The sequence below is a fragment of the Octodon degus genome, unplaced genomic scaffold (assembly GCF_000260255.1).
Source record: "Octodon degus isolate 3935 unplaced genomic scaffold, OctDeg1.0 scaffold00093, whole genome shotgun sequence".
Lineage (NCBI taxonomy): Eukaryota > Metazoa > Chordata > Mammalia > Rodentia > Octodontidae > Octodon > Octodon degus.
In genome coordinates, this window is record NW_004524669.1 from 10,346,045 (window position 1) to 10,365,780 (window position 19,736).

General features: G+C 43.1%; 1 protein-coding gene across 5 annotated transcripts in view; it reads left to right on the forward strand.

Annotated features, from left to right (window-relative positions):
• Immp1l (inner mitochondrial membrane peptidase subunit 1) overlaps positions 1-19,736 on the forward strand; it is a 59,417-nt gene that overhangs the window by 25,336 nt on the left and 14,345 nt on the right. For all 5 annotated transcript variants that reach the window (XM_023722854.1, XM_004637974.2, XM_023722853.1 and 2 more), the window contains 2 exons: positions 14,941-15,074; positions 16,957-17,045. In XM_023722854.1, coding sequence (XP_023578622.1) covers positions 14,970-15,074; positions 16,957-17,045 — 194 coding nt within the window. In that variant the 5' untranslated portion in view covers positions 14,941-14,969. The remainder of the gene's footprint in view (positions 1-14,940; positions 15,075-16,956; positions 17,046-19,736) is intronic.

Genomic DNA, 19,736 nt, shown 5'->3' on the forward strand with positions numbered 1-19,736 from the left:
CCTTAGCTTATTCTTCTAAGTAGGGCTGGGATTTAAAGGGTATTCCCCAGACACTGGCAGAGATAGACAGCAGAACCTGCTGCCTTTTTGGAAGACAAGACCAACATGAGGTCCCTGGTAGGATTAAACTTGATTTGTAGCTGTAGGATTTTTTAACAGATGTATTATTGGACAGGGAATAGGGGGCCACCGGCGCAGCAAAATTGAATCATGACTGGCATTCTCAGGGAGTTTGCTGCCTGCTAAAACAGCAGCTGCATGTGGATTTGACTTCTTTCAGGTGAAGCGACTTCCAGTCATTTGGAAAGGATGGGATGAAAAGGAACCTTGGTAATAATTTTGATGTCTGCAAGATTTAGTACCAGCGTAATGGGATTATCGGTAACACCTTCACTGCAGAAAGAGCCACCTGGTGCTATAGCTGGCAGCACCCGAGAGCTAACCCTTTCCCGTCTCTCGGATGTCGTTCAGGAAGCTCAGAGCAATTTCTGCCCTGCTAACTGTGATTAATTTTATAAACAACAACAAAAAAATCAGGTGATCTAGGCATAGCTGTGCTTTTTCTTCATCGCTAATAATATGAAACCTTATCTTAAGCTTAATGATTTATAAATTATGTGACACCTAAACTCTTACAAGTTTGGCTGTTAGATATGGCTCAAAATTTATCAAAATAATCACATTTCATACTTTTTCTAGTTAGCTACAAATGTTTGGTACAGTTTCACATTTTAGATTTAAAATTCAAATGCTCTTATTTTCTTTTGGATAGAAAACTGTTACTAAAGTTAGCATAATGTCGACAGGTGTAAGAAACTGAAACTATTTGTTTTGTCATATATTTTACCCATTTGGGGCTGTGTTAATTGCTGCTGATTAGACATTTTTGGTGAGTAAGCAGTAATATAAAATATATAGACATGTTTTTGACAAGTGGGTAGTGCTAGGTAAGAGTGCAGATAAAAGGGCTCTCTGTGAAAACGTGCAATCTTAATATATACAGGTTCTCTACCAGCTCATTGTCTAACACTGAGCGACTTAACCACTGAGTCCTTAGTCCAGGGGGTTACTTACTTGTCCCAGAGTCACTGCATTAGTGAATATCATTAGCATTTCACTTCAGCCAAAAATTTTATCAAGTACTTTGTTTAGAGGTGTTAATTATTTCAATATTCTTCTCTTACCTGATCTGTAATAGAGAGAAAAGTGAAGTCAGATTATCCCATCCGTCTCCCAGACAGTGAGCAACAGAACTGCCACCAGGAGAGAAGATGATTAGTGTTGTCAGTGTTGGGGGCCTGGAGTACGCCACTTAGAAGTATTTATTCGTAGAACTTAATTTTATTGTATCTTATTTTTGATTTAGTAGCTTTATATTTTAAGTATATGATAAAATCTAAGTGGGTAAATGTTTTTAAACTTTAGAATTTGAACAAGTATAAGTAACTGAAATTTTTGTTGAAATTATAAGAATAAAGTATGACTATCTATTTTACACATGGTTAGTAATGTACATGTATGTAGCCTCCGTCTGCATGTTGTACCTTTCATTCTTCATATAAGGTCTTTATTGGAAAAGTCAGCAAGTAGAAGATGGTCAGTGTATGCAGAACCCTTTCATCAAGTTTTCCTTGCAAACTTACAACTCTTAATGGGTTTAGTTTAACTGGTTGCAAGCTACTGTACTGTACAATGTTTCTTCATTTTTGTTACATTTTAAATGAAAAGATGAGAAAGCTTAACAATAGTCCTACTGACCTGTATTATGTTAATTTATAAACAACTTCTCTACCCTTTTTTTTTTTTTATACTATTTGAAAATTTGTTTATCTAAGATGCTTACTGTAGTGTGAAAAGAGCTATCCATGAAACATGGGGACTGAAATTTTTTTCTTCTGAGGGTTTTTTTTGTGTGTGTGTGTGCAAGGTCTCACTACAAAGCTTGGACTTGTAGTGATCCTCCTGTTTTCAGCCTCCTTAGTGCTGGGATGGCGCGGCATGTGGTGCCAGGGATCAAACCCTGGCCCCTACGCTTAGTCTGCTGAGCTATCTCACCAGCCCTGAAATTTTTTTTCTTGTATTGTAATTCTCAAGTACTTTATATGCAATTTCAAATTATCCAGTTGGCTTATTATATCAGTATTTTTTCTATGATCTTTAATAACATTTTCTTAATGTACCTTCTCAAACCAAAACTTGGCTGGAAATTTTTCTTAATATGGTCAGTAGCTAGCATAGAGGCTTATGCCTATAATCCTAGCCCATGGTAGGCTGAGGCAAGAGGATCCTTATGAGTTGGAGGCCAGCTTTATGCTACATGGTGAGTATACGGCCCGCCTGAAATACACAGCGAGACCCTGTCTCAAAAACAGAAAAAAAAAAAAAAAAACCCAACAAAATGAACAGGAGATGTGGACAGTATTTGCTTTGTTGCAGGTTTTTAGCTGTTTACCCAATGGTTCTGTTTTTTTGTTTGTTTTGTTGTTGTTGTGCATTTGGTACAGGGTCTACAGGGACTTCAGGGTCTCATTATGCAGATTGGACTCGTAGTGGTCCTCCTGTTTTCAGCCTCCCAAGCCCTGGGATTACAGGCGCCCACCACCACACCCAGTCTCAACTGTCTCAGTGCACCCCAGGGGCAGGGCACAACAGGCCTGGGACCGAAGCCAGGCTTCTTAACTCTGCCTGAGCAGGCACTTTAGTCTGCTGCACTGTCTGGTGGGCCCTCCCAATGGCTCTGTTGAGTTAGTATTTTTTTCTTCTCCTTCTTGGGCATCTTTCTTACCTGATAAACTCATCTTAATTCAGGTCCATGTAAACATTAAGATCTTTTCACTGACATTCCTTCTTGTTAGATACGGAAGTGTGCACCTCCCTGATGGCTTATAAGAAACTAGAACCACTTTGCAAGGCTGGGTGCTAATTTAATTTGTGGCCTAGGTGACTTGATAATGACCCGAAAAGCATAGGTCTTTTGACGATCAGAGAATGGGATGTCAGGTAAGAGAGATGGAGAAGAAAGCCTTCAAGAGGAGCAAGCCAGGTCGGGTAAAGAGTAGAAGAGAGATCTTAGAAATTCTTGATTGTTTAAGAAACAGAAAACACGGTTTGGGCACAGCATTTTCATAGTTCAGAGCTGGTGAGTGAATTTATTAAGGCTCAACAGTTTATGTGTTATGAATAGTTTTTATTTAGAGCTACGTAAACTTAAAAAAACATTGGATTAATGAGATACATGATACTGTTTAGCATAAAATTCAGTTGATAATGAAAATTCATAGAATGACTCCATTCAGTTTAAATGTAAGCACATGTCCGTGGTGTCGGGTGGCAGTGAAAGCCTTTTGCTAGACTCCTTCCCGGGAGGTCACCACCGCTGCCCTGTGGCTTCTTCTCAGAGTCCCACTGCGTAGAGTTATGATGGGAGCCTGAGGACCGGGATGCGGGGCCCTAGTGTTGGCACCCAGTGCGAGTTCCGGTGGTAGTCACCGTGTTAAAAGCCTACAGTAAAGGCGCCCATGTCCTCTAGGTAGGAACACGGCTGTAATGAAGTCTTGGGCGCTGCCGTGGAGCATCCCTCTGTCAGGGCTTCCCAAAGCGCATCAGGGGTGCGCAGTTAGGAGGGGCGTGGAGACGGCAGGGCTGAGTGATTATGCTGGCTGTGTGGCGTGCAGCTGGCCACCCTCTGGCTGTGTGCTTACATGTCTGTTGTCCTCTCGCCACAGTTCCCACGTTGGGGTCTGAAGCAGACGCGTCTGTCAGTTACTTTCTGTGCGTCTTTACATAGTGACAGTGTTCTGCGGAAGTATTCTTAGATCTGAAAATCACAAACGTCTCAGAAACGTGAAGTCCACTGTTGCTCCTTTTCCACATGAAGGTCAGCATAACACAATTCCGAAATCAGATGTGTTTTGTTTCCTCTTCTACTGCTTCTGCTTATCTCTTCTTCCTGTGAATGCCTTTTTAAATGCTAATGTGGTCTCCAGTCCTGCTTCTTTGTCAGCAGAAATTTGTATTAATGACTGATTGGTTGCTCTTACTTTAGCATGAATAAGTGACTGTGAATTGTGGTCTCCATTAACGTTTGATACATTACACATCTTTCCCTACTTTGGAAACAAAATCTCTGCTCTTCCCAGAAGCTGGTGCACATTTTTTTTGGTAGCCACAGGCACTCTGAACTTCCTTTAGTGGCTGGAACTAAATCAGCATCTTAGAGGCCTTGCGCAGAAAGGTGGGCCTTTTCCTAGTAGTGTGCAAAGGCCTGGGTTCCAGCCTCGGCCCTGGAAAAGAGCTGTTACGAATCCAGGACCTTGGCCTTGACGGGCTCTTGGGGCCGCTGGGCGGGCCACCAAGTGTGGGCACGGTGGCCTGTGCCTGTAATCCCAACGCCGGGGAAGCTGAAAACAGGAGGACCACTAGGAATCTGAGCTGTGTAGTGAGGCCTTGTACCAAATACATAAATGGAAAAGACAAAAGAATACCTATGCCCAGAATATCCATGGACACAGAGTCTGTGGGGGTTCTCCACTTCCAGCAGGTACTTGGCTTGTCTTCGCAGCTGGCTTCAACATCAGTATAGCCTTCTCCCAGTAATTATTCTTGAATGCCTACTGGATAGTTCTTAAAATTTATTTTCACTTGAAAGACAGCATTCATGTCCTAGTGGTGTTTAAAACCAAAGGTTTGAATTCTAGCTCTGCCTGATTTGGTCAAGGTGGTCTTAAATGGTCCCCATATCTTCTCCACCCCTTTCTTCATCTGTAAAGTGAGATTCCTAAGTTCTCCTAGGGCTGGTGTAAAAGTCACAGGAACTAATGGAAAGAATACCTGACACTGATACAGGGAGGAAAAACTGATATAGGGACTTCCAAATGATACAGAGGAAGTGAAACTCCCAGCCTGACCTGGATGAGTTCGTCTTCTCTAAAACCAAAGAATGAATTTTAGGAACGAACAGAGGTTATGAGCAGAATATATTCATTGAGGCAAAGAAAGCTCCTGTCCGAAAGAGGGACAGGAGGGGGGCCCCCGGCAGGTAGTGCCCCTGGAAGCTGTCTCTTCCAGGGACTTTTATAGTGTAACACCATGTGGGGCTAAGGTGGAGAACATGGGAACTCAGGTGGATGTGGGATGGGACAAAACTGTGGTCACCCAATGGAATTACAACACCACTGCTTAGGTAGAACTGATTAAGTCCAGGACCAAATGGGGAAGGGAGTCACATAGCAAGCAGGCATGAATGGAGAGCAGGACATTATCTGGTAGCCACCAGATAATGACTTTTCCTGCCTTTCTCAGGGTGAAGATCAATCCCGGATGCTGATCTTTAGGGAGGTTGGCATTTGTTTGCTCTTTGATCTGTAGGTCTGGCTCACAGCAGGAGCATCCGTCCCTCCCACAGTTGTGAGGTATCTTCTCTTTTGTGTTACCTCCTTTGAGGGCCTGGCCCTGTCTGACTGCCTATAATATTTCTATCTAATTTGGCTGCCTGCAACAACACAAAGCTGCTGTGTGTTCATTATTATTGTTGCTCTTATTTTGGTTGGTATTTGAAAAATGTTATGTGAATTGAAAGAAACCTACTAGCTGTATCCCTCACCATGTCTTCTAACTTTATCCTCTGTCTATGATGTGAAATAGTATTGAAATGTTCCCTGTGCTAGCATTGTACAGAGGACTACTGTACTTTGAACAGTCACTTCTGAGATTTCTGGGTAATATCATTCTATATTTCCTTTATTATCTTAAGTAACTGTCACAATTTTAAACGTTTTCACTTTTTCTCTAACTTGTTATTTGATAAAGTATATAGGTTACCCTTTAAAAGAATTCTCTATGTTAATGACTTAGTTTCTTAAAGATGTAAATATAATAGGGAACAAAAGGTCATGCGTTCTGTGTCACGGGTGGAATCTGCATTCTTTCAGCCCATGCTTCCTAGCAGTTTCTTCAATATACACGGCCTGTGGTAAGTTCTGTGGCACTTGGTAGTCCATGACTGGGTAAGTCAACAGCCACCCTGCCCAGGTGAGCCGTGCCTGCCCAGTGGCCCACAGCAGAGGATCTCGGATGCTTGTGCCCTGCCGTCTGGAGCCTTTCACATAGGCTGCCGAGAACACGCCCAACAGTTCTTTCTTTTTTAAAAGATTCTGACTAGGTTGCCCACGCTGGCCTTGAACCATTACACTCAAGGGCTCGTCTTGCTTCAGCCTCCTACTGGCCCAAAATGTCTGATTCTCCGAGTCTTGGGTTTGGCATGAGAATTGGTGTCTAGCAGGCTGTCTGGAGGCCACTGTGAGGATCTCTGCGTTCACGCACAGCGGTCCTAGTGTGTGGAGTTGAGCGGGGGCCCTCCTGGGTGCTGTGTTGGCGTCACGAGAGCCTGTGAGGCAGAGAAAGGGCTTGCGGAAGTGGTTTAGTGAAGGGCTGTGGATCATCAGGCCATCGAGGAGCGCCCACTGTGCCCACAGGCCCTCACAGTGCAGGGAGGGGCCTGAGAGCCCGAGGCCCTGGAGGCCGAGGACCGTGGCCCTGAGCCAGGCCGCGTGCTGGCTCCTAGGAGCTGGGCAGTGCGAGGACGTGGAGCTTGCCTGGAAGCCGGGGCCTGGGGCCTGCTGACACCTGGGTGGAGACTTGGCCCACAGTGCGCTTTGCTTCTGTGTGTCTAAGCAACTGAGTTTGTGCTGTCTGTCGCGGCAGCGGTAGGACACTAACGAACCAGGAATCGCTGCTCAGTGTGACAGGTGACCTTGTGCCGGGAATTCCAGATCGCAGCGCAGCTTCAATCTGTGAACTTGACAGAGACCTGAGCGAGAGCCCCTCATGTTTCTACCACCAAATTGAGCGCACTGCCAGTGTCAGAGGCCTTTTCCTTTCCCTGTTACTGCACTGCAGAAAGTGCTTCAGCTTCTCCCAAAACGAAGGCAGCTACTCTTGTTTGATCCTTTTTCTCTTTTTCCCTTTAAAAATATTGAGGCATTATCTATACTTGTACACACACACGTACAATGCACACCTACTGCGTGATGTGCATGGACATAGGTAGGTGCGAGTGTAACCACTGCTGAGGCCTTGGACCCCAGAGATAAACCACTAACTGAACCTGTCTTTCTTTAGTCTGTATTTGACGTCCATGAAAATTAAGAATATAAGTGCAATTATATACCATTTACTCTCTTAAACCAGTGTATCACAGCTCACTCATTTTCCTTGTTGACATTTGAGGATATTATGAGTAAAGCTACCTTGCCTGTTCTTGCGGTGTTTTTGGTGAACAATGTTACAGGATACCGGTAGTCTTTGTGTTCACAGACTGGCTGGCTAGAAGAGATGGGTCAGAAGGGCGTGCTCCTGCTCCTGGCTTCGGCTCCTCCTCTGCTCTCCAGTCGCCGCCCATCACTGCACTGTGCAGCCGTCTTCCTCCGTGGCCTCTTCCTGCCATTTCTGCTATACTGGAGCCAGCCAGTCATGGGCTGAGCCCACCGAAGCCAGGAGCCAAGATGAGCCTCCCCTACTGTACATTGCTGATGCTGCGAATTTGTCCCAGCCACGAGAAGATGACTAAGACAGACATAAACCTCTTACTCTGTAACCCATGTATCTGGGAATAGTGTACTAGTCACATTTTTCTTTGCTAGGACCAAATAATCATCAGCACCTGCAAGTAAAAGGAAGGATTTGTTTTGGTTTACTGTTTCAGAGGTTTCAGTGCACAGTTAGCCGACACTGAGTCATGACCACGCGGCAGACTCTTGTACCCCACTGCACCCTGCTGCCTACCATCACACACAGCTACAGTGAGCAGAACCCTGATGAACCAGTCCTCTTCTTAAAAGCCATCCCTGAGCACTCGCCACCGTAGCAAGGAGACACAGTACTACCTGGCTTGCAAAGTAACTATGCATCTCTTTTCACCAGCAGTGGACGAAAGTAATTGTTACTCCACACCTTTTCAGTTCTTGGTGTTGCCTTTTCTTTTGTAGCCTGTGTAGCTTTGTTGTGATATCACTTTCTGGTTTTATTAATTGGAAGTCCTTTGATGGCAAGCGATAAAACATGTTTCATGTTCTTATTAACTGTGATGATCAGTCTTGGTTGTTCGCTTGACTGGATTGAAGGACACCTAGAACATGGGTGGAGCACACTGCAGGTCCGCTGTGTCCTAGGGTTGTTTCTAGAGACCACAAGATGTGGGCCAGTCGGGGTGGGGGGAGTTCCTGAGTGCCAGCTGCACTGTCTGGTGGGCGCACAGGGGCTCAGTCCTGACGCAGGAGCTGTCCTTTCCCTTTGCCATCCCTGCAGACACCAGAACCCGGTTTCTCATAGCAGCTGCTCTCCAGGCAGTGTTGGGCCTGGGCCGGGGGCTGCAGTCATGGCCTCAGGTCAGCGGAGTACTCCAGTGCCTTGGGTTCCCCGCTTGACTCTGAGTGTCCGAGTTCCAGCTGACCAGTCTTCTCTTACACCTGTCTATTCCTAGGTGATAGATTCACACTTGGGACAGCCCCCTCCTTTTTGTGATAGTTTCCTGAGGTTTAGTTTTGTTCAGATGATTTGCTGGCCATTGTAGACTGAGGAGGTACCTCTGTGAAATGTTTATCTGTCTAGATGTCTCCTTCCAGTCTGTGGATGACCTCTTTTAAAAATAATGTCTGATATAAAATGTGGTCAATTTAAATGTAATCCCAGTGAACAGTTTTGATCACCATTCAAGACACAGTAGCCTGCTAGGCATGGTGGCACACACTTGTAATCCTAGCAAGTAGGGAGGTTGAGCCCAGAGGACCAGAAGTTCCAGGTTTGCCTACAAAACTTAGCCAGAGCCAATCTCAAAAGATTCAAAGGGCTGGGGATATAGCTCAGTGGTAGAGTGCCCCTGGATCCATTCCTAGTGCCACATACAAGTGAACAAAGAAGTACCTGTCTTCCAGGTAAGAAAGCAATGTCTGAACCTTTTAAGATTATTTTAGGATCCAGGGAGATGGCTCAGTAGAATAAGTACTTGCCTGGCAAGTGTAAGGGCCTGAGTTCAATCCCTGGTTCCACTAAAAAAAAAAAAAAAAAACAAGATTATTTTGCCATTTATATTGAGTCTGTCTCACTTTCAGAGAGACAGAGACAGAGAGAGGGAGACAGACAGAGAAGGAAACAGACATTGAGATTCCTGGGGATCACACCCAGGCTAAGCAGGTGATCAGTTACTGAGGTACAGCTCCATCCCCTGAAGTTAATTTTTGTATTTGGTAAGGTTTTGGGCCAAGGTGGCTGTTGGTTGTTTTCATCTGTGTATCTGGTTCAGCCAGCACCCCACCCTTTTCCCACTGACTTATCCCAGAGCTATGGATGCATGGGTTTGTTACTGGATTCTCTGTTCTCTTCCATTGGTTTTTGTCTAGATGTGCCCCAATTCAATGTACATGATTATGTAACTCAATTATGAATCCTGATATCAAAAGTCAGTCCAACAATTTTGTGCTTAATATTTATATTTTGGGCCTTTTGCATTCATTTTATAATCAATGTTGTAGAATTTCTACTGAAAAAAATTAGCCCATTGGAATCTGTAAAATGCTGCTGCCTCTTTAGACCACTAGAGTGAAGACTGAGAACACTGAAGTCCAGTACATGAACACAGGATAGCTTTCCCTTTTTGAGCTGGCCTTATTTTCTCTTAGCATTGAAAGGTCCTCCACACTTACTGAGGTTTCTATCAGGTATTTCATGTTTTTGGTGTTGTATATTGTGATTTAAATTTTCATTTTATAATTGTATGTTGCTAGGAAAAAGAAATTCAATAACTGTTGACTGGTCTATTTGTGCTGATCTTTAATTAAGAGACACAAGTAATTCAAATATACATGTTTTTCCTGTGTACGGAAGTGTCGTTTATCAATGATGACATTTTGACCTCATCCTTTCCCATTTTCGCATCTCCTTACTGGGGTGACTGGCACATAGAATACCTCTGTTCTCCCACTTAGGAAAATGTTTTCTCTAGGACATTAGAAGGCTTCTTTCTGTTCCCACGATTATCATGAGGGATGGGGATCGTTTCAGATGCTTTTTTACCATCATGTGAGTTGATCTTACAATTTTTTCTTCCTTATAATATGAATCTTATTTATTTATTTATTTATTTATTTATTTATTTATTTAGATCCAGGATCTGGCTACACAGTTCAGACTAGTGATCCTCCTGTTTCATCCTGCCCCGCATTGGTATTAGAAGCGTGTGCCACCACACTTGGTTTCAGTGGCTGGCATGGCACGCCTGGGGCTCTGGGTCCAGCACGGCATGCAGTACCAGGGATGGAACCCAGATCCTTGCACTTGGCAGGCAGGCACGTAGGCCGCCGAGCTATCTTCTCAGCCATCACTGATTGATTTTCAAATGTAATGCTTCACATTGTTAGAATAAACTCCATTCAGACATAATATATTTTTTACATATTGTTGGATTCACTTTGCTGTTTTTGTTTAGGACTTTTGTGTCTGCCAGTGAGAGATTGTTTTGTAATTTGACTTTACTGTTACACCCATGTCAAATTTTAGTTTTAAGGTTATACTGGCCACATAAAACCAGATGGGAAGCTAGGCATGGTGGTGTATACCTATAATCCCAGCAGTTGGGTGGCTGAGGCAGGAGGATTTCAGGAGTTGGAGGCCAGCCTAGACTAAAGAGTGAGTTCAAGGCCAGTTTAAAGTACATAGTGAGACTCTGTCTCAAAACAAACGGAAGGATGAGAAATACCCCTTGTTTTATTTTCACTGAGAATTGATGATTGGCCATTCTTCCTTAGATGTTTGGAAGAGTTTATCAGTAAGACCATCAGGGCCTGGGAAAAAAGTTGGGAGGGGGAAGATTTTTAATGACAGATTAAATCATATATAACTGTATTTCTTCTATTAGTAACTGTCAGTCTAATTTAAAACATCACTCTTCAGAAGCTAACGTCTTTGTAGTGTCCTTTTGCTCCCTCACGGTGCATGGAGCCTTTCCCAAGACCCTTTCGTAGCCCTTGCCAGCAGTTCAGGCTCTCTTAATTGGACTTGCTTAAGTTCATCAGTCTTAGGAATTTTGCTAAACAACCAGCTTTTGGATTTACTGCATTCATTTTTTTTTCTTTTCCTTCTTTTTTTTCTTTAAGGTGTTTGGGTCAGGGTCTCACTATACAGCGTGGATTCATATTGATCTTCTTCTTTTCAGCCTCCTCAGCGCTGGGATTACGGGCACTTGCCGCCACACCTGGACTCAGTGGCTCGCTCGGCATGCCCGGGGTAGGGCTGGGGCAGCATGCGGTGCTGGCAGTTGAGCCCTAGTCCCTGCACTTGCCTAAGCAGGCGCTTAGTCTGCTGAGCTGTCTTGCTCGCCCTTACTCATTTTCACTTACCTATTTGGTTTTGTTACTGATTTATGCTTTTGTTATTTTCATATATTATTTCTGATTGGTTATTAGTTTGTGCTTTTTCTACCTTACTAAGGCAAAAGCTTAAATCATGAACATTTATCAATTTTTTCTGTTATATACTGAAAGCTGTAACTTTTCCTCTCGTCACGCCTCTCATTGGCTCCCACAACTGTCATATTTTCACTCTAGTACCAGATGGGATTTCTTTCCATGTACATTGCTGAATCTGCAAATGTACAAATATTCAATTGTCTGTTGTTTCAATTCCTACTTTAACTCTTAGGTAATTTGAAATATACTTTACATGATTATTTAAACCTTTGAATTTTAGGTCTTTTTATTCTAGTGAAATGTTCCTTGTATTTCTAATAATATTTTTTGACATGTTTTTATGGGTGTAAGCAAATAGTATAAAGCATCCTTTAATTTTATCTTTTTTTATGTATTTAGTACAGGGTCCCACTACACAGATCAGACTCTTGTAATGATCCTCCTGTTTTTCAGCCTCCTAAGTGCTGGGATTATTGGAGGCGCCACCATGCCCAGTCTCAATCACTGTCTCAGGGCGCCCCTGGGGCGGGGCCAGCGAGGCATGCTGGGGCACAAACCCTGATCCTGTGTCTGCCTAAGCAGGCGCTTCAATCCACTGAGCTGTCTAATTTTATCGTTTCTTTAACCTGACAGAATTTATGTTGATGAAATGTGGCTGAGTTTATTAATCTATTCATTTATTAATTCTTGTTTCATAATGTTTAAATTGGTGTATTTCTTTTACATTTAATGGATTCACCAATACATTTTTAGTTAAATCTGTTTCCTTTTCTTTTTGTCAACTGTTCTTATTTTTCCCTTCTGTTAAAAATAAAACATTTTTTAATTGTATAGTTTTTAGTATTCTGTTAATATTTCCCTCATGTTTGTTACTTGTTTACTTTTTATTGATTAAATTCCACTTTATCAGTTATAGAACTCTGCAAAATCTTAGTTTAATTCCACTTAACTTTCTCCTACCTTTGTACTATTGTTAACAATAGATATATATTGTGGCATACCTTTTATAGTTTATAAAACATTTTATTACCGTTTATAGTTTTTATCTATCCAAATATGTAATTCTCTTTTGTTCTTTTTCTTCCTTCTTGCACTTGATTTTTTTTTTTGTGGTATAATTTTAGATACATTGTATTATAGGTGTGCTGGCAAAAATGTTTTCAAAACTAATTTTCTTAAAATATTTTCATTTTTACTTTAGCTCATGTTCCTTTTCAGCTAGCACTTTTACCTCTTTAAAGGTGCTGTTTCATTATATTCTCCTTCATTACTCCTCCTGCCTTCCCACCAAGGTATATCCCCAGCCTCTTTCGTATTTGAAAATAAGCTCACCCTTCCTTCTGACCAATTTTTAACCTTTCATTTTTCTTTTTCTTTTAGCAGTTTGACACTACTGTGCCTATCTGCATTTGTTTCCTTGTTGTTTTGCATTAAAATCTTTCCAGTTTTTGCTGAATTTCTGGAATTTTGAGTTAATGGCTTTTGTCAATTTGGAAAGCGTGCCAGTGTCTCTCCAGAATACCGCTTCAGCCCACTCCTTTGGCTCTTGAGCTGCGTATTTCCTGCAGTTGGTCTCCAGCTCCCTTCTTTTGTCCTTTGCCCTTGGTTAGGCTGCCCCTTGGATTGGCGACCCGTACGCCATGTTTTTTTATTCCTGGTGTTGGGGTGTAGTCTGCTTCTGCACTGTCTGTCATTTCCATTTGAGTTTCTCTAGCTCCCGGAGTTAGCATCGTATCCCAGAAGTGAAGGGCCCATCCCAGAAGCCTGGCCTGCTTCTGATGCCATTCTAGTGACTGAGTGTGCGTGCATCAGAGCGTCCCAGGACCCACCTCGGGTCTCAGCTTGCGCAAGGATGGCTGCTACTCAGGGAAACACTCTTCTGATGTGTAAGGGCTTCTGGGGGCAGAAGGAAGGGAACAGCCCAGTGAAGCACACGCCGGGCTAGGTCTTCTGTCCCCATGGAGGTGGAGTATGCCGCCAGCCTGGCGCATCCTTTGTCCAGTAACTGTTCCCCTCCGAGGGCTTCATCTCCAGCCCTCCAGCACGCTTCTGTGAGCAGCTGCAGCAGCCCAGGGCGGTTGGGGTCCCACCCCATGCAGCCGTTAGTTGAAAGACTCTTGAGATTAATGGGCACTCTTGTCACTTAGTACTTTCTGAGGACTAGGGTTTGTGCCATGAGTGGGCACAAAGCCCAGATAGATGTCTTCTTCCTGTGTCACAGGAGTCAGGAGTGTGGGCATGGGTGTTGGCAGAAACAAGCTTTCACCGCCCAGCGCCCACTTGAGGAACAGACTGTGGGACTGCGCATTCCACTTGTGGATGAGCATTAGGGAAGATGGGGTTGGCATGGGGAGGAGAGAGAACTGTCTGTCTCTGCCTGTCAGGTGATTATGTGGGAGGCTGTAGAGTGTTGTGTCCAGGGCCTAGACCCCACCATTTACCAGCTCCATGATGCCATGTGTGTCCCTCTTGTCAGGCTTCTTACCTATAGAGGACAGTGTTGTATGCGAACCTGCTTATGGTAAGTATTGAGCAAGTATGACCCCCCCCCCAGCTTGCCCTGAGGGCGGGGCTGGCCTGCCTGTGGTGCCAAGGGTCTAACTGCAGTCCCCTCCTGCCTGCCTAAGCTTGCCTGAGCAGGCGCTTTAGGCCACTGAGCTGTCTCACCGGCCCCTGTGACATATTATTGATATAGTAAGTTTAATTTGAGAACAGCGTTTAGTAACCTGGATATTAGTTGGAAAATGCTTGAAATATAATTGTAAGAGGAAAATTGAAAGGAAGGTACAGATATTGGCAATATTTTGATGAATGATAGTAATGTCTTAAATTTATGTAACTTTAAATGTTTGGTACTTTGTGCTGTTTCACAGTATATTCCTCATGTCCATTATTATATCAGCAATGTAGTTATTAGCTGACAACTGAATGTAACATAATTTGCAGAGCACTTTGACATATGTAAAAGTTGATTCTCAACCATTTTATGAGATTTCATTTGCATTTTATTAAGCCTCAGAATGGGTAATGTATTAAAGTTTACACAAATTAATAAGAACCAGTTCACAGTGAATCTGTGAACCTAGTGGTTTCTCTGTTATTTCACATTACATGACAAGAATTAATGTATTATAGCAAGGGACAAAATGAGAAAGTATTACTACGTTGAAAGAGTTAACATCTCAAGTGTCTTTCTTAACACAAGAAATAATTGATGTGGACGGGGCCAGACAAGGCCGAGTCTGCTAGTTACCTGATTTATAGATAAGCTCAGTGATATCTGAACATGGTCTGGTAGAGCAAAGCAGTCGATCGCTGTAACTTGCCGTGCATCTTTAGCAGAAAAGAAAATAAGCTCTTGCTCTCTGTACCAAATCGGATGAGGCACTCGGTACATTCTGGGTGGTTGTAATGCATGGAGCTGTCGCATACATGTTCTCCAGCAGTACTGATCAGGACATTCTCCGGAATCTGCCACCAGGTCCGTGGCAGCAGCGTCGACTTAGAGCAATGTTTCGTGGTGTCCTGGGGAAGACCTTTCGGCTGGTTGGCTACACCATCCAGTATGGGTGCCTAGCCCACTGCGCTTTTGAGTACGTTGGTGGGGTTGTGATGGTAAGTGTCTTCGCGGAAGTGTATTCATCGTAAGTACGCGTGCTGGTTTTACGTGGAAGGGATATGTGCTTTGCTTTATTTTAGTTGAAGTTATTAATGAATAAAGTGTAAAAGGAGAAACAAAATCTTTCTAAACATTGGGTCATAAGACTGCATTGGCACTGACATGAGAACCATTACTTTATGTTCTGTATTGCCAGTAACAGGGATCATAAGCTTCTTTAGTAGCCTCGTGGTAGTTACTGTATGCTGAATGTTGCTGCTTGCTGTTCCAGGGAACGTTTGCTGTTACACACTTACTGAGTCTTTCAGTCTTTTGCACTTCTGTGAGCTAATGACCCTACCCATTATGCATATGAGGAGCATTAGTTTAGGAAGCGTTTGCAACTTGATCTAGGCCCCACAAGGAAGCAGCAGATGGGCAGTTTTCAACACAAATTTGTCTGATTTCCACAAGCTTTACTTATAGCTACTGAATTTAGCTGCTTAAATCAAATGATTGCTTTGTTGCGTCAGTGCTAAGATGTTAACGCGGCTGGCCCTGCAGATCTCTGACCACACGTGTCCTCAGCACTGCAGCGCCGGCCTGCCGTGGCTGGCTGTTCACATCTCCTGTCAGCTCCGTGAAGGGTGTCTGACTAACTGGCCAGCAGGGTTCAGCTGTGATTATTTTTGTATTCGTTGTACCTTAACAGATCAACAATCATATACGTTTAAGATGTGCTACTGTAAAATAAAGAATTATGACATGTCATATACAGATACAAATTACCCATGATGAATGTGATCATTATTTATGACCAACATGTACTAACAAAAAATAAACTTTTTAAAAGGGCAAAAAAAAAAGATGTGCTACTGTAATATAAAAATATTTAACTGAAATTTCCTTCAGTTTTTGAAAGTTCCATTGGCACTTTTAAAAGTCACAAACTTTGCCAGGGAGATGGCTCAGTAGAATAATCGCTTCCCTGGCAAGCTCAAGCGCCTGAGTTCAATCCCTGGTTCCGCTAAAAAAAAAAAAAAGAAGTCACAGACTTTCGCAGTACTCGGTTACTTTTGCCTGAGTGGAAAGTTTCGAGTAAAGTTTTATTTACAGATAAGTAGGGTAGCAAGAGCCTGGAGTGTGTGTGTAGTTCTAAGTGGCACTGTTTATTCCATTTTTGAGTGTATATCAAGATTATAGTCTTGAGACACAAATATCAATGTCTTTAAAGTGCATCTTACCTTATGCCAATAATTTTCAGTAGCGAACTTTTAAGTCCGAGTTGCAGCCCACTGGGCATGGTGCACACCTTGTAACCCCAGCACTCGGGAGGCCGAGGCGGAGAATCACTGTGCGTTCCAGGCCAGCCGGGGCTACAAAGAGAATTCAAGGCCAGCCTGAACTGCACAATAAGGCCCTCTCTCAAAAAAAAAGGTTACAGCCCCATCAGAGGAGGAAGCCACTTCCTAGAAGAGGAGGGCAGGTTGCAGTGCAGTGAGAAGAGGGCGGTATCGGTGGTGTTTGGCAGTGGAAGGAACAGTCATCCTGCATTTAAGGAGAAGTGCTGAGTTCCAGTTCTCTGCAAGTGCTGATCTCTCTCCGCCTTCAGTTTAGAGCTGGGAAAGTGAGACGCAGGTCGCAGGTCGCAGAGCTTCCCTTCCACAGCCCAGCCATGATTTGGAAACAAATTTACCTTGTGCAAATACCAAAGTGTCATTTCAGTAAACCACTTGAGCTTGTGCCTCCAGCATGGTACTATTCTACAAGAACTGCCAAGTTAGGAGTCATGCCCCAACCTGGAAGAACATCAGCTTATTTTTCTGACAAGCCACTGAAATGACTTCTGTTAAACTAACGAGGATTAGAGCTCAAGTGACAAGACTGCCTCTCTTTCAGTGTTCTGGACCATCCATGGAGCCTACCATTCGAAATTCAGACGTCGTCTTTGCAGAAAACCTCAGCCGACACTTTCACAGCATCCAGAGGTAATTTCTATCATGGGACTAGTCAAGCTACAGAGAAAATGCACGTATGGGTTGCGCTTTTCTCTAGTATCTTCACTTTACCTTTAAAAACACTTTTGTAGATCATCAAATTAATCACCAACTAGATAACATTTTGAGTTAAAGAGCAGGTCAGAGGATTTTAGAGCTTGCCCGAGCACACGCGGCCTCTCAGGCCACCATCCTGCACGCTGCCCCACACTGCCAGCTCTCCTTTTCACAGCTAAACAGAGTTTACAGCGTCACTGGGTGCTGGAGTGCTGTGAGTCAACACCTAGGGCTTGAGAGTTGCACTGATGATCAACTAACTATTCTGGATGGCTTTTGAAATTACCCTGTACTTCAGCTGCTGAGGATTTTAATTTTTACTATGGAACCTATGATAACCGGGTAATGAGTGTTAGAGTAAGGGATTACATAAGAGTCGATTCTAACTCTACAAGTTTTGAGTTCATGTATAATTAATCTGTACTAGCCTTCATCTTCAACATGAACACAGCTGTGTCCAGCTGTATTTAATTATGTTGCACTTAGTAGGGCCAAGCAGCTCTCTCACTATCTTGGCTCTAGCCCACTTTCTTACGGAAAAATCATCAAGAATAACATAAAGCCACTGCTCCTGTCTACTGCCGTTAGCCTTGATCCTGCCGATGGAAGCCCCTACACTGTGTCCTAACATGTCCCCTGTGAAGCTGCCCAGATCTATTTCAAGAAACCTGACTGTAGATACAGGGATTGTAAATTAAAAATGGTGAAACAACTGTCTTCTACTTCTGCTTTCTTTTTGACTTTGTCAAAAGACCCTTACACAGCCTGTGACCCTTATGCTGTCACATGAAGATGAGCTGTTAGAAGGATCCTGCAGTCTCAAAGCACCCATCAGGCTGAAGAGTTCTTGAATGAGTAGCTCAGTGAATAGCTCAGCTTATTTTTACAATAAACAGATGTTGAAGGTTTTGTTTTTAAACTTCTGTCCTGGAGCCCATCTGATTGAGGAAGAGCTCGCAGTCTGCATCCTACTAGACACGACTCAGTAACTGTGCACTAAGGTTGCCACTTGGTAACTTCTACTTTTAAAATCTTACTGCTCTTGTTCTCTTATCTGTAGCACAGAAAGCTGAGATTTCAGGGGAATTCCTGGCCCTTGGTGACGTTCTATGCTGGCTGCCTGTTCATAAAGATAGAAGAGCCATCCACTGAGTAGTAGCAGTCGGCACGTGGTGTCTGGAGCGCACGACTCTGTCCCTTCTGCTGCACAGAGCACTCATCCATGGGAGAGCCGCACCTCTAGTCTGCTCGTCCTTTCAAGGACGCACCAACAGCTGAGGGGCATTTCAGGACAATCCTAGAGAAAGCCTCATAAAGCATAAGAGGAGTGAGATACTGCTGTTTTCTTTTTTGAAGCATGGCATCTGGTAGGATAAGGAAAGGCAAAAGGAGATTTTAAGTAATAGGTCTATTAAGTTCCGTTAAAACTATTTTTGAAAGTTGAGTCCAAGCAAGACATACTGATCTGATCTTTATGTATTTTTCTGGGTACACTACCAGTATTGCAGTCTGTATTTGTACTGCTTTCTGCAAAGACAGTTTGCCTGGATTTGTGTTGTTTTTACAGCGCACACCTTAGGGATCATATTGATTATGGATTACGCACTTAATCTTCATAAATCACTAGTGGAAAGTTTCTTCTTGCAATGCTACACCAAATCAGCTTGGACAGTGTGTTCAAATTTTTGCAAATGTGTTCATCTGATCAGTTCCACTGGCACAGTTGGGAGGAGAAGAGTTTACCGTGCCTTCAAAAAAAGCAGTGTTATTTTGCCACCAAATTACAGAATGTAATGCTATGTACCAGCCTGCTCCTCCCAGAACAATGTCAAGACCCGATTGCCGTGAATACGGTTTCTGAGGTTTCCCTGCACTTCTGAGGAACAGTTTCCTTCACTCCCGTAGATAAGAATTCTTCTTGTAAAAGCTTGCCTTACATCCCACTGAGGTTTATTAATTAATGATTACTGTGTCATAATCTTAATTTCTTTTGACTTGGCTACCAAAAAATTTAGCATTCTTTGTAATACTTGGAAAATAGCAGTAATTAAATTTTTCATTTGATTGTCATCTTCCTTTTATTGTTACAAGTTTTGATATTATTTTGACATATATATCTTCTATTATAAATGACATCGCATTATCTCGAACTAGGTACAAGTTATAAATATATTAATTTTCTTCTTTTTTTGTGATTCTGGGGTTTGAACCCACGGCCTTCACATCGAGCTTCCTCCCCACACACTGTCCTTTGTGAGGATGGTCCTGCCCACTTACACAGGCCAGGCTAGACCTTGGGACCCTTCTGCCTCAGCCTCCTAATGTACTGAGGTTATAGGTGTGCCCCACCACATGCAGCTTCAGTTCCCTTAAATTTGTGTGGCAGTTAGCAGTTCATATGCTGCTTGCTTTTTGCAGAAGGCACACTGTCCCCTGTGGCTTGGGCCATTTGCGTTCTTGGTCTCCTTTTCTTTCTACTTGGCAAGATCTTTTCTGTCCTATTACTGTGTAGAATGACATTTGCTTTCCCTGTGTACTTAGACTTGTCATGGTTTTATGTGTTGGAGGTCATTTTATTTTTAACAGCATTTGCTCAGCTCTTACTTTATTTGGTTTTTCTGAAAT